The 15031-nt window shown below is 36.6% G+C and overlaps 1 protein-coding gene across 1 annotated transcript in view; it reads left to right on the top strand.

The window, feature by feature from the left end:
* GTF3C3 (general transcription factor IIIC subunit 3) overlaps positions 1-15031 on the top strand; it is a 28253-nt gene that overhangs the window by 3428 nt on the left and 9794 nt on the right. The window contains exons 3-16 of the mRNA XM_074967823.1: positions 138-328; positions 1418-1541; positions 2121-2312; positions 2858-3023; positions 3844-3991; positions 5112-5184; positions 6190-6282; positions 7504-7607; positions 8157-8328; positions 8967-9169; positions 9952-10053; positions 11372-11507; positions 12382-12619; positions 13134-13324. Of these exons, the coding sequence (XP_074823924.1) occupies positions 138-328; positions 1418-1541; positions 2121-2312; positions 2858-3023; positions 3844-3991; positions 5112-5184; positions 6190-6282; positions 7504-7607; positions 8157-8328; positions 8967-9169; positions 9952-10053; positions 11372-11507; positions 12382-12619; positions 13134-13324 (2133 nt within the window). The remainder of the gene's footprint in view (positions 1-137; positions 329-1417; positions 1542-2120; positions 2313-2857; positions 3024-3843; positions 3992-5111; positions 5185-6189; positions 6283-7503; positions 7608-8156; positions 8329-8966; positions 9170-9951; positions 10054-11371; positions 11508-12381; positions 12620-13133; positions 13325-15031) is intronic.

Here is a 15031-nt window from a genome sequence, read left to right as displayed (position 1 = left end):
GGGAATTATAGGGGTATCAGCAACAACAATTGCAATTCCATCTGCACGACCAGCAGTATTTTAGACCTGCCTTAAACACCAACACACACTGATTCATCAGGATGTGTTGTAAATCTGTTCTGACTCTCTTCAACCAGGAGAAACGACAGATGGGGTCAGTAAATCCGTCCATCGGGTCTTCGCTTCCATGCTTGGGGAAAATGAAGATGAGGAGGAGGAAGAAGAGGAAGAGGAGGAGGAAGATGAAGAAACCCCTGAGCAACCCACAGCAGGAGATGTTTTTGTATTGGAGATGGTGCTTAATCGAGAGACCAAAAAAATGATGAAAGCAAGTATTTGCATTTTAAAATCTTCATGTAGTCTGCATGATACCACTGAAGCACAGTGAATAAATGTTGTCTGTAGCATCATTTTAGAGACATGATGCTAATATTTGAAAACTTAACTGAAAATGTTATACGTGATGTCTCCTGATCCCTTTTAACTGTTTGATTTTTTTACATGTCTGTATATTTTAAAAGATTCCTGCTGGTCCCTGAGTCAGTTTGTTGACTGCGCTTTATATAAGCTTTCTTCGGCTGTCATTGAGATCTGTCATGCTTGGGTTTTGAGCTCCGTGTGCACTTACCATCCTCAGGTTTTGGTTTAACTGAACTGTTTTTGTTGCAGTAAGATTTCACCTAAGTCACAAATTCAGCTGAAGAGTCCTCCTCTTTTATCCCGGCGTGGGGCTGCTCATATAAGGGCACTTGGTTAAAGAATAGGGGAGTAATTTTTAGTTTTTCTATAATTAGATTTTAAACTTTTATAAATGGATGTTGGGATTACACGGCAAGCTACCAAAATTAGTTGTGACAGTTTTATTAGTTGTATTATTCAGTGGTACTGAAACAAATTTTAAATAGTTTATATTTGTTTAACAAAAATTACAGATGTGATTGATTCCTCTTGAATTTGGGCATAATAGAATAGGGCTGGCATTTGAGCAGTCCAAAAATAATTGGACAATTGACCAGTCAAATATTGTCAAGTAAAGCCAAAAATGGTCAAATATTTTAGAGCACTAATTTATTAGAATAGTTACAAAAAAGAGTAAGGCTTTAGAATCTTAAGTGGGCTTACCCTTAGATGCTTATGCCTAATTACAACCAAGTTACTTAACTGACTTATTTTAACTCCGGAAAATGCAAAACACAATGAAATGTGGTAATAATAAAAGAAAGAATGACACCATGATGTAATCTAAAAGATAGGCCACCGCCTACATCAGGGCATTCTTGCTAGAATATTTGACCATGTTGGACCCTGGTGAAATAATAAGCAGTCAATTTGATATTGTTTGACTGGTCAGCTGATCAGCTTGCCAAACCTATTATGGTATATTTATATTTGTTTCTGTTATAATCTTTCAATTTAGGAGAAAAGGCCTCGCAGTAAACTTCCTCGAGCCCTGAGAGGACTCATGGGAGAAGCCAACATTAGGTTTGCTCGAGGGGAACATGAGGAAGCTATACTGATGTGCATGGAAATCATAAGACAAGGTACTTCAATATTTCATGGGAGTGTGTGAGACTTAAATCTTACTCCCTTTGATGGCTGGTATATTAATCTGGAATTTATAGTATTCATCAAGGAAACTGTAAAAATTAACTGTGTTGCTTCATTTAATATCAAATACTGCAGCATAAGGAACTGGTCTATTTGTAAATGGTCATATCATTAATTTGGTATTAGGAATACTCTTAGCTCATCTTTAAGCATTCTCTCTCTCTGTTGTTGTTTTGTTGTTTGTAAAAAGAAATTAAGACCCTGATCCTGCAAAGACTTATGCCCTTGCTTAGCTTTAAGTACTTAAGTGCCATTGACTTTGCAGAATTGGAGTCTAAATGGGTTGTAGAAATAGTTTGCTGTATGGATAAAATACTATGTAAGATTTAGTCAATTTGTTTAATTACACATAAGATGAACCTGGAGATTGTCTGTCTGAAAGTTTCTTTGTTTTAACAAATTAATTGAATATTTCATATACTTCTAATGTGCATTATTTGCAGAATCCTAAATTATTTTATTTCAGGTTGGTTAAAGGTTTAAAACTTAATGAGTATTTTTGTCTTTAATAGCTCCTCTTGCTTATGAGCCATTTTCTACTCTTGCCATGATCTATGAAGACCAAGGTGATATGGAGAAATCATTGCAATTTGAGTTGATTGCAGCTCATTTAAACCCTAGTGACACTGAGGAGTGGGTTAGACTGGCAGAAATGTCACTAGAGCAGGACAATATTAAACAGGCCATATTTTGCTATTCAAAAGGTAATGTAATGACTATTTTACTATTCCTTTGTACTTGTGGTAATTTTATTTGATAATGTAATGATAATCAATTGATTTGCTTTAGCTATCCCATTCCGTTTTCTGTTCGCTGAGATTGTGGTAACATTGTTTAAAACTGATTTGATCTTTGTGTATAGGCATGTCTCATTCTACGAGGTCTGAGAGTTTTTCCTTCTTATTAAAAGTGTGTGGGAACATTAAAAGTCTATGGATGATTGAGCAACCCCTTTTGCTGTGTTTGGGAGAAGATAAACATCATAAATTTATATATTTGAAAGCATTACATTAGTAGCTAATGTACATACTAGAGAAGTCTATTGGACTTGGAGTGTTATAAGAGATCTTTCCTCAGGCTGCAAATATTGTTTTCTGTACTATTTTTCTTTTCTTCTAAGATGATACTGACACTTGTCATGGGCTTTATCATGTATGATTCAGGTGGATAGTCAAGCAAGCATAGTGAGCCCAGACTTGCATTTGTCTAAGCTATGTACAGTACTGACTACTTGTGGTTATTGTCGTAGCTCTGAAGTATGACCCTACCAATGTGCGTTATCTGTGGGAGAGATCAAGCTTGTATGAGCAGATGGGAGACCATAAAATGGCAATGGATGGCTATAGACGTATCTTAAATCTTCTGTCCCCTTTTGATGGAGAACGCTTTATGCAGTTGGCCAGGGACATGGCGAAGTAAGTTCTTTTGCCAATAGCATGACTTGATTTTCCAAGATTGAAAGAAATCTGATTAATTTAAGCTTATTCCCTTTGCCCTTTAGAAAAATCATTGGGAATTTCTTCTTGTGACTTCTACAGCCTTTAAAATAATGCTCTTTCTGTAGAACCTAGTTAGTTCAGGAGCCATGCCTGAAATCAGGAACTGAAGCAGTTTCTGGACAGTATTACATATCCAATAATTAGTGCTGAAATCAACTGTTTGATTTATTCAGCAAGTCAGTTACTGCTTTGTGTGCCTCAGTTTTCTCATCTGCAAAACAGGCTGAGAATAACTTATTTCATCTCACAGAGGCCCAGCGAGGCTAATGCTTTAATAATTTAAAGCCCTTTGAGATCTGTGGATGGGAGGTGGTGTATGTATGCAAATTAGTGTTGTAACAATATTAGAGTTTCAGCTGAGAGTACCTTAATACAATAAAGCCTGCTAACTTGGTTATGGGGTCCGGGGGGGAGGCGGGGGGGGAGAGAGAAGGCAGGAGAAAGCAATTTATTGGGTTTTTAAAAAGTTAACATGTAAGAGAAAAACTAATGATAAAAATCAGTTAGTCAAATGGTAAAAAATTATCACAAGGTTGAAAAATCTGTTCTTTTTTACTTAAAAAAATCCTGACTTGCTCTAATAAAAATGCTCATAAGGAGGAGAAGACAAATAAAAGGGACAAGGGAACGTGTTAAAAATCCATACAGTTTTTTGGGTGAATCTTAGTTGACTAATTTTCATAATATGCGTAGCATTGAAAATTGTCACTAATATCTCATACCCATATTTTTATAGGAGTTACTATGAAGCCAATGATGTCACCTCTGCTATTGAGATAATGGAGGAAGCCTTTACTAAACATCAGAGCCTCATCTCCATGGAAGATATTAATATAGCAGCTGAACTGTATATCTCCAACAAACAGTATGACAAAGCTATGGCGGTATGACAATGAAATGCTTTTGTGTCAGGTTTAACCGTTCTGTGCCCTTTAGAAGGACAGATTTTATCTTGAAGATTTTGAGCAATATAGTTTTTCCAGTTTTGTGATAGTTCAGCAAGTCTAATACGTTAATATTCATTACTCCAGTCTGTCAGTAATTTAGCATTGAAATCAAGTTTGATTTATTTGGTAAGAGGCAACAGAAGATTTGTATGTTGTTTCTTGGGGAAGATTTTAAAAATGTGATTTTCTTCTCCTTAGATGTATTGATCTGGGTAACCTGATGAAGCCAATCAGTCACGATCTGTGTGTCTGTGACACATCAGCACAGATCATTCATAGTTTAGGGCAAGAAGGGAACGTTAGATCATCTTTATGACCTATAATACATTACAGGCCATTACACCCAGTTGTTCTTTTGTTGAGCCCAATAAGTTTTATGCTTTAGTCAAATACACCCAGATTCGATCTGAAGACCTCACAACATGAAGAAAACACCACTCCCCTCAATAGTTTTTTCAAATGGTTAATCACTCACTGTTAAAAATTTATTTCTAATTTGAATATGTTAGGCTTTAGCTTCATGCCATTGGTTCTTGTTATGCCTTTCCCCACTTGATGAAAGAGCCTGTTAGTAGCTGTAATTTTTTTCCCATGAAGGTATTTAAACACTGTAATCAAGGCATCTCTTCTTCTTGGTAAGCTAAACAGTTTGAGCGCTTCTCTGTCTCTGACTCGTAAGGCATTTTCTCCAGCCCTTCAGTCATTTTTTTGGCTCTTTTCTTCAACTTCTCTGGTTTTTCAAGATTCTTTTTAAAATGTGGAAACCAGAATTGTATACATTATACCAGTATCAGTCTCACCTATGCCATATGCAGAGGTGAAATCACCTTCCTGTTCACTACTTCTCTATGGAAGTCTAAATATTTTAAATCAAGACAGTCTCTATTAAAATGTGGTCCAGACTCTGGGGGGAAAAAAAATGTAAAACCCTGTATTAACTCTTTTTTGCATGGGTTACTCCGGCAATGACCATGTTGTGAAGCTGTTTACCTAAAACAGTTATTTTATGTTGATTTTATTGTTTCTAACAGGACATGAATTGCTCTTCCATTTTTAGGTTATTACGGATTTTTCAGGAATTGTAGTTTCAAAGAAAGTGACTGAACAAGGCCCTTCTGAGGAGAATAAAGGTAACTGGCAAACAAGCAGCTAGTACGATGCCATGTATACCAATATCTCCCTTGTAGCGCATGTTCTTTTGAGCTATTCAATACTTCTAGATTTTTCTTGAAAAGTTCTTCATTGTTGTAGGTGACACATGGTCTATTAAACTTTTTATAGTAAATTAATTTTGCTCATGAAAGCCAGTTGGCCACTTTGATGTGGTGACTCATTAAACCCATGGGCTGCTGTCTAGGTTATAATATAATAGGTGGCTAGTTAAATTGCTAACACTCCCACTGAGGTTTTCAGATCAGATGATTTACTTCTTTTAGATAAATAGCTTTTGAAAAACACTAATAGCATCTTGACTCAAATATCTGTCTTTATACTAAATGAGATAAAACTAATTATATTCTTTTTAAACCCTACCTGTGCAATTACAAATTCAAGTCTTTTGGTTTATGCAGATATATAAATACTAGTTTGGGATCATAAATTTGCTTCCACATGAAAGCCATTGCTTGGTTCTGAAAATGTTTGTCTGCTGTGCTTTTAAGTGGTTTATCAAGCTGAAAAAAAAATTTTTTTTTAAATAAATAAAAAAACTAGCTCAGGCCAGTAGTATTTGTCTGTGGCTGACCAGTTGGTTTAGCAGTGAAGTCCAAACCCAGTGCAAATATAAGACCTAGTCCTGCGCTCCTTTTTCAGACAAAACTCTTGAAAAATCTTCTCACTACTAAACATAAATGAGGAGCAAAACTATTACGAATCAAAAAATAAATGCAGTTTATTATGTCATGCCAAATCACATAGTTATTAGGACAAACCTATACAATCCACTAGAAGCTTACTTTCCCTTTTTCTTTTCTCAACTTTTTAAAGCCCTTGTCACTGTGCCATCTTTTACAAAGATGGCCTGCTTTTCAGTAGTTAACAAAAAGCTACTAATCAAATGTAGACACCAAATTAAATAGTTTTGGATTCACTGAAAACTGCTAAAGAGTTTAATCTGATTTTTTGTTTCCTGTCAGACATGAAAGATGTAGTGGCTGTTGTGGAAATTCAGGAGAGTCAAGTGGCAGTGATCGACTACCAAGATTTTCCAGCTGAGGCCAGCGCTGTTTGTAAGCAATTTAATTCTGAATCTAGTGTAAAGGTGTAACCTGATCATGGTCAGTATTCAGCTTTTGAAAGTCTGGGCAACAGTGAAGGTTTTTGACAGCAGGGATGTTGGATTTAGTCTAGAAAAGATTCTTGATCTGCCTTTCTTCCTTGGTTGAAAATTACTGCCTCCTACCCAGTCCACCTTCAGATTTTAAAAACACTCAGTTTCCAGAAATTATCCACTTTGAAACTGCTGTTTTATCATGATTTTAAAACATTTATAAGCAACTGAATAATGATAATGATTATACTTGGCATGTATATAGTGCTTTATTTGTTCAAAGAAACGTAGACATTGACTAATCCTCACAACTGTGACTTATAGGTCCTGGAAGTGTGTATTGTTAGTGGTTGTGTATTAGAAGTGAAATGGAGTTGATTGTAGACCTGAGGAGTCTGTGAATGTGTTTGGGGTTCATGTTGACTGGTGGTGAGGCATGTTAGGTTGATCCAGATTTGGTGAGTTCCTTGACATTTAGTGATGGATTGCGTTTACAGGAAGTACATTTGAGCAACCATAAATCCAAATTAATGAACTTTCAGCGTGGGATTTCTATACGATTTAGTAGTTAGTTAACAAGAGTAACCTCTTTGACATGTACAGCACACTTGCCATTCTCTCTAAATTATACCTACAAAGCCTGCAATAAGGAGAGTTCTGTAGGTATGTGCTGTGTGTGTTACAAAATGCAGAAAGAGTCAGTCCCTGTTCTTATAGGGCTTATGGTCTAATGGAAAAAGTAGCATATGCGGGACTACAGTTCACGTAATAGTAAAGGAGCTGGGGACACTAAGTAGGTCAGTATAGGAAGGCTTTGTGAAAGAAGAGAGTTTGAAGGAGGAGAGGGAGGGCACTAAGGACTCTGTGGTGCTGAGTATATCCTGCAAGGTTCAGAGCACCTTCAACTACTGCTGAAGTCAGTAAAAATTGATGGCACTTTGCAGGATCAGATGCTTAGGTCACAGGGAGTAGGAAGTTACAGGGTAAGCAAGAAAGAAGTGAATCAGTTAGGGCCTGATCTAACACTCATTGAATCAATAGAAAGATTTCCATTGACTTTTGAGGAGCTGAATCAGGACCGGAGAAGTGTAATGGGCAAGAGGATATAATAGAAAGGTGTTGAGGATGTGGTGTCATTGTTAAAAGCTGTGGTTTCAGAACTAAGTGTTGTCTTTTGTAGCTGAAGATAAAGTTAGCTGCTCTATACCTGATGGAGTTCCAATAGACATCACAGTAAAACTAATGGTGTGCCTGGTTCACCTGAACATCCTAGAGCCACTCAGTGTAAGTAAAAACTAATACATAGATAAATATGGGGTAATTTTGGTTAATCATGTAATGCGTCGTTTTCACTTTCTCATGAGCAAGGACTTCCATTTGCCAGTGTGTTTTTTACTGTTCATTTTCTAAAAATGGCCACAAAGCTAGGAAGGTCATCACAACAGCACTACAGGAGGCTTGTAGGATGGATTTTAAAAATCATAATTATAGTATAGACTCAAGCCTTCTCACACACCATCCTGATGGAGATCTTTACAAGGATGTTTGGATGTGAAGTTTTCCTTTTCTCTATCACAGCCAAAATAAGATTGTTCTTTTAGGAACCTATCCTGAAATTCTAATCTCATTTTTTCCCTTTGAAATCACATAAAAATGAAGGGTTCAAGTTTCAGGATGGACCACTTATGCATATTGTTTCAGATGTTGAATAGAAAATGTAAATATTCCATTGCCCTCTCCAATATAAAGTGGGTTAGTACAGTAATTGTGTATGTGTGTGGCTTGTCTTAGTATTTCATTTTTACTTGTGTTTTTATTTTTGGGGGGGAAAAGCCTCTTTTGACTACTCTAGTGGAGCAAAATCCAGAGGATATGGGGGACTTGTACCTGGATGTTGCAGAGGCGTTTTTGGATGTTGGAGAATACAATTCAGCACTACCACTCTTGAGTGCTCTAGTTTGTTCTGAAAGATATAACTTGGCAGTAGTTTGGCTCCGGCATGCAGGTAAGCAGTATTGCAATGTTGTTAACACTTCTGACTGAAGAGTAGAAACTCATTTCCATATGATGCTAATAACATTCTGGTGACATTAGTGCTGTAAAGGCCTGAAACTGATAGGTGCTTTTGCACTGACCACCATCATCTCCTGTTGACCTTTTAGGCCATTAGCTAAGAATGTCTGTCTGAACATCGGATAGAGAGTTCATATGATAAATTGTCATAAGTGTCTACCATACTGTAGTTACGATTAGAGTGTATCACATTTATCCTTGTGGTGGAAGGTTTTCTTTTATGGCAGTCCCCTTCAAGTGTATCCAAAAATGTTCAGATTGATTGAAACAATTTCAACATAAATATTTAGTCTTAGCAATGAAGACCATTGTTCAACTTTCTGTTTGTGGTGATTGCTGAAACATGGTTTTTTCTTTTAAGATTCTGCAGATTAAATGACACTGTTATTCCTCAGGCACAAGATACTGTATTGTGTGTTCCTATTTTAGTAACATGTGCTTAGTGTAGTTCTTTTGTAGAGCACAACAAAAGCCTGTGTGTGATACAGAACTAGTCTAGTTTGTATGAAAATAGGCACAGTCTCACTTCTGTCATATAAGCGTATTGTATTTATCGGTATTTATTTCTAGAGTGTCTAAAAGCCTTGGGATATATGGAGCGTGCTGCAGAGAGCTATGCAAAAGTTGTTGATCTTGCCCCGTTGCATTTGGATGCAAGAATTTCACTTTCTACACTTCAGCAGCAGCTGGGCCGGCCTGAGAAAGCTTTGGAGGCTCTGGAACCAATGTATGATCCAGATACTTTGGCACAAGATGCTAATGCTGCCCAGCAGGTAGGTGAAATGTTATATAATGTGATTTTTTTCTTCTTCTGTGTCTTGACTCTTTTGTCCACAGTTTTGGTGTACATAATTCTGTTATGGCAAGAATGTATCGCTAAATGCATTTCTTTGGTAAATTTCCTCCATGGCATTTGGAGTGATTTTGTATACTCTGTAAAGAAACATTGTAATTTTAACGCTGGTAAAAGATGCCAGCTTGGCAATACTGGAGACTGTGGTCTCTCTATCTACAGTACAGGTCACAATGGGGGGTTGTGGTGAAACATTCTCTACTGTTTTCCAGAGGGACCACTGCTAGGGTCAAGAGGGTATCTCACTCTACATGTCTATTAATCCCAACTCCCAGTATCTAAATTCTGACTCTGATTTTTGTGTGCTGTATGACCACCTGTCCAATAGGAACTGGACTAAAGACCAGTCACTTCACATCAGCTGTCCAGCAGAATCAGATGTTAACTTTTGTCTACTATTGATCTGATTGTAAGTGGTGACATAGTTGATAGGTTCTGTATCCCATTTCCAATAGCTCCTCCATCAAATAAGAGCTATATAGATTTTCTTCTAAATTTAAGTGATGAAACAAAACAACTATTATCTGAGGGAAGTTTTGATTTTCCCGTGCTGTCATTAAGATTTTAATACAGTTTTCTAAATATTGTTTTCTTTTTTGGTACTAATACTATACTAGCAGCCAGAAAAGTAATGTTTATAAAAACACTAAGTGTAGGTAGTGGTAGTTTATGACTTAATTAACTCTGCTCAATGTTATCTAGGAATTAAAGTTACTGCTCCATCGTTCAACGCTGTTGTATTCTCAAGGCAAAATGTACGGTTATGTGGACACTTTGCTTACCATGCTAGCAATGCTATTAAAGGTAAGTTAATTCTTGTAGCCAAGCTTTACTGGATGGGACAGACATGTCCTGTTTAAGCCAAAGGATAAAAGTACTCAAAAGCATTAGAAATCTATAGAAATAACTGTAAACTGATGTCTTATATATGAAATATCATAGTTTAATATGCCTTATCATCATCTGGTGTACCTGAGTCTTTCAGAGGTGCCCCCATCAAAGCCACTAGGTACCTCTTCAGAATTAGGCCATTAATTTGTAATCAAAATAATGCTCTATTCTGTAAAAGGTATTGTATGCGTTAAACTACTGATATGCCTTCTCTACAGATACTGCCTATTTGTACATGACCTGTTTTCATTTGTATTTTCTCACAAGTGTCTGCATATGTTATGTTAAACGAAATACACACTGGGGTCTTCACTGGATGATTTCAAGATTGTTTCAGGTTCTCTGTTATTCCTGACTATGCATAGAACAATCCCTCCTTGATGATCACTTTAGATAAGCTGTTACCAGCAGGAGAGTGGGGTGGGAGGAAGTTTTGTTTCATGGTCTCTGTATGTATATAATGTCTTCTGCAGTTTCCACGATATGCTATGCATCCGATGAAGTGAGCTGTAGCTCACGAAAGCTCATGCTCAAATAAACTGGTTAGTCTCTAAGGTGCCACAAGTACTCCTTTTCTTTTTTCTTAATCCGAACATAGAATCACTTTTTAATCTTTGTGGTAGATAGTATTGTGTTTCGCGTATAGCTACCGTAAATTACACAGGCCACATAAATAAGATGATTTAAAGTTAAATTATTTAAATAACTTTCCTTTTACATTCTTGTTGTCCATATCATAACAAAAACTATTTTCTAGGTAGAATTTACTTAGTTTGCAAGTTGTTGTTGCTTTTTGTTTGAGTTTTGTTATATTCAGAGTTCCATTTTCCCAAAATTGTTACAGTTTGGGGTCACAGTTATTGTACCAATTGATAGTTGACTGTCCACCTGTTTCTAAAATCTTGATACTGGTAGCATGGTATCTTTTTTATTATGCCTCTATGAAAGAAGTTTTGACTTGGCTATAAACAGAAGTCTACCAACCTTTATAAAAATTCACCTCCTCTGGAGAGCTTTTATCCTTCTCTTTTGGTTAACTCAGTCTAAACAGGAACATGAAACAATGCTAAATACAGTCTTATTGTTTGTGAACAATAGTCAGATATGCTTCTACTTATGCATAACTGATCTGAAAACAATTTTTGAACATAGCTAGAGAAGATGTATTTGCAACAGGATGTATTTGTATAATCAGAAACTTAGAATTATTGTCCTTCATGATTGTTTCCAGGTAGCAATGAATAGAGCTCAGGTGTGTTTGATATCTAGTTCCAAATCCGGGGAGAGACACCTTTACCTTATGAAGGTGTCTAGGGATAAAATTTCAGACAATGATGACCAAGAGACTGCAAACTGTGATGCAAAAGGTAACAGACTTTTAAAAAAATAAATCATTTTAATTTCCTACATACCAAAAAATCCTGGAATTATGTTACACTCCAAATCCTTATTCAAATGTACATGACTTTATTATATCTGTTTTACCCCCATGCTTTATTCATACAGTGCCTAATTTGCACCCTGATCCTACAGTCTTTTTACTCAGATGAATAGTCTGATTTCAAGCCAAGGAAATGACTTTCATCAATAAGGACTACTTGAATGAGTAAAGATTGCAAAGTCTTGTTGTTAATATGAAAGAGAGTATATTAATGAATGAGCTACTTCCATCGAGTGAAGCTTTGCCACAAACATTGGGACTGCACAAGCCTATATTGATGGGCTTAGGAAAATCATGTTTTCCCCTCATTTAAAAGCAAGCTAATCTAATCTGACAGGCAGATAGTATAGTCAGTACTGCTGCTAGTGGAAAAGTCTTTTTAGGCATAACAATATTTAAAAACAAAACATAATGCTTTGTTTTCCAGCTAGATCCAAACTGTGCCTGATTCAGACTTGTAGTTATTTAGCATCATCAGGTAAATGGGGAAGTTTTTAATGTGTGTTTATGTAATACTGGAGCAGCTTGAATTGCTGCTGTTTTAAATTCCCTGGAATTCTGAAGTTCTCACTTTAATGGTTATGGGTTCCTGTTTAAAAAAACAGGAATTTCATAAATTGTGTTATGAAAGATTTCAAATACCATTGAAATATATTCCACTCTTAATGAAAAAGACTCTTCATTTAAAAAAACAAATAAAAGTTTAGATTGAAGTTTAAAAGGTGTGTGTGTGTGTGTGTAAGTCTTCAGCCCTTTAAGACTTTAATTTCCTTGACTGATTGGCTTTATTAATATTTTAGCAATATTTGCTGTGCTCACAAGTGTACTGACAAAAGATGACTGGTGGAACCTCCTCCTGAAAGCCATATACTCTTTGTGTGACCTTTCCCGATACAAGGAGGCAGAGCTGCTGGTGGATTCCTCACTGGAATATTATTCATTTTATGATGATAGGCAAAAGCGCAAAGAGCTGGAGTACTTTGGTCTTTCAGCTGCAATTCTGGACAAGAACTTCAGAAAAGGTTACAACTATATCAGGTGAGAAGTGTTGGACTGTAGCTGATCACAACGTTGTGTTTTTTTAATGGTCTGTATAATGATTTCCACTGAGGTTGTAGTTACATTGCTGAGAACATTTGCTGTTGATGTAAAATAGTTAATTTCTGAATTGCCATTGGGCTGATCTTTTGTTTCTAAAAGAAACAGAATACTGTTTACTTTAAATGTGCCTTAAAAGCAGATTCATTGACTGAAATGAAGGGGCTCTTTGGTGTCCTTTAATTGCAAAGCAATGTAATACAGTGGCTAGCTCTGTGTGCAGTGCAGCTATTTGGTCATCGTGATGTACATTATGAAAGTACTCTACAAGCTTTCTTATCCCAAGTTTGTCTCTTTCACTGATCTAACGTTTACTTCTGGGAAGTCCAAAGGGAAAGAATAGTCTTAAAGCAAATTGTAGCTCCTTTGGCTTCCCCTACAGACTGTTCACTCCCTGATTTATTGCATATTTACATACAAGATATTCAATAAATGCTTTTTGCTCATGTTTTAGGATAATGTTAATGGAAAATGTTAATAAACCACAACTCTGGAATATCTTCAATCAAGTCACCATGCATTCTCAGGATGTACGACATCATCGCTTTTGTCTTCGATTAATGCTGAAAAATCCTGATAATCATGCACTGTGTGTCCTAAATGGGCATAATGCATTTGTATCTGGTAGTTTCAAGCATGCTCTCGGTAAGGCCATCATTATACTGTACTAATATCAACAAGTATGACCTTTAGGGGTGTGAAATGTTACTCTCCTGTACTTATTTTTACCATCAAATTTCTCATATTTTGAGTATATTTTTTTCAAAGTAGAGTGAATGTGCCCTTCAGTTAGGAAAAAAATCACTGAGTATTTATTTCCTGCTTCAATAAATGAAGTACAGTTCTTAGTTAGTGTGAATAGGCATTTTCAAACTATTTAACCATTTGGTAACAGAATCTCTGAGCATTACCGAATGGACTGGCAATGTTTCAGTGTTGGTTTAAAATATATATGGTATATGTGATTTAGAAGTTTTCTAACTAACCTGCAAGAAAGATAATTAAATGATTACACTAAGAAAGAAACAGGCCCATTTAATCAGCAGTATATGGCAAATGTGAAGTTTTAAGTGTTTGTTCAAAGGAATATTGCAGGGTTAATTTAAGAAATTGTCATCAGCCTATGCCGTGTCAGAGAAGAGCAAGTTACCAACAATATAATTAAAATAAACAAGAAGTCGCCATTTTGCCAATCTCTGTATATAGATTAGGGCAGAGGAATTGGGCAGGTTCTGATAGCAACCACTCAAAGTCCAGAGTTGTGAAATCAGTTGGAGGTCTCAGCACGGTTCTGATTGGATATGAGGCCACATTAGGGAAAAAAAAAATCAGCATCCTGTTTGGCACTCCTTTTGTAACTCAGGGGAGTGAACAAGGGCTGGCTGGTCCTGGAGCTTGAACCCGCCCTCCCACTCTTAAGAGTAGTACCTCCGGTTCGGGTTGAGGCACACTGGAGGTGGTCAAGTGGGGGGGTCTGCATTGCCACTATCCATGTCTTACCTGTGTTGTGGATAACCATAGAAGGCAGCCAGAATTTTCAAAGACTATTGATTTTGAGTGCCTCCATTTTTGGATGTCTAACTTGAGAGACTTCAAATGGGTCTGACTTTCAGGAAGTGCTGAGCACCCACGCTCTGAAAATCAGGTGCCTTTAAAGTATCTAAAGTTGGACACCCAAAATCATCTACTCTCTTTCAAAAGTCTTGGGTGAGATCCTTGTCCTGTTGAAGTCCATAGGAGTTTTGCCATTGACTTCAGTATTTCACCCCTTCTTCTTCTTCTTCCTTTACAAGGCTGACTGTTTGACATCTTTCTCAGCACTAATAGTCAAGAAAAAGAAAATGTGTGTAATGAACCTTTTGAAATTAAAATTTGTGTTCCATTAGAAAGTGGCATTTTCTTTATAAAAAGACAATAGGAAAATAAGATGTTTCTTTCTCGTCAAGTAATCACAAGGCACTCAATCAGAAACATTGACCATGTTCTGAATTATGATAGTCTTTCCTCTAAAGAGCATTAACCGGGCTTTAAAATAAATATGCAGGAGAGGCCTAGATCTTTAATTGTTTTGTTTTTAATATGCTAGAACCAACCAGTTCATCACCATGGTGCAAAAACAAGGGGGCAGAACCTCAACTGGTGTAAATGATCATAGCTGCATTGACTTCAGTTAAGCTATGACAATTTATACCAGTTGAGGATCTGCCCCAGGTTTCTCAAAAGAAAATACATTAGAAAGTAATATACACCAAAAGTCTAAAGAATTTCCTCATGATGTATGACGATATTGTTGCTGTTGCACCTTGCCACTCTGAGCTACAACCCCAACAAGACCCTCTTTTCCCCCTCCTA

The sequence above is a fragment of the Natator depressus genome, chromosome 11 (genome assembly GCF_965152275.1).
Source record: "Natator depressus isolate rNatDep1 chromosome 11, rNatDep2.hap1, whole genome shotgun sequence".
In the NCBI taxonomy this organism is placed as follows: domain Eukaryota; kingdom Metazoa; phylum Chordata; order Testudines; family Cheloniidae; genus Natator; species Natator depressus.
The sequence above is the reverse complement of the archived record's forward strand: the minus strand, read 5'-3'. Positions and strand labels throughout refer to the sequence as shown.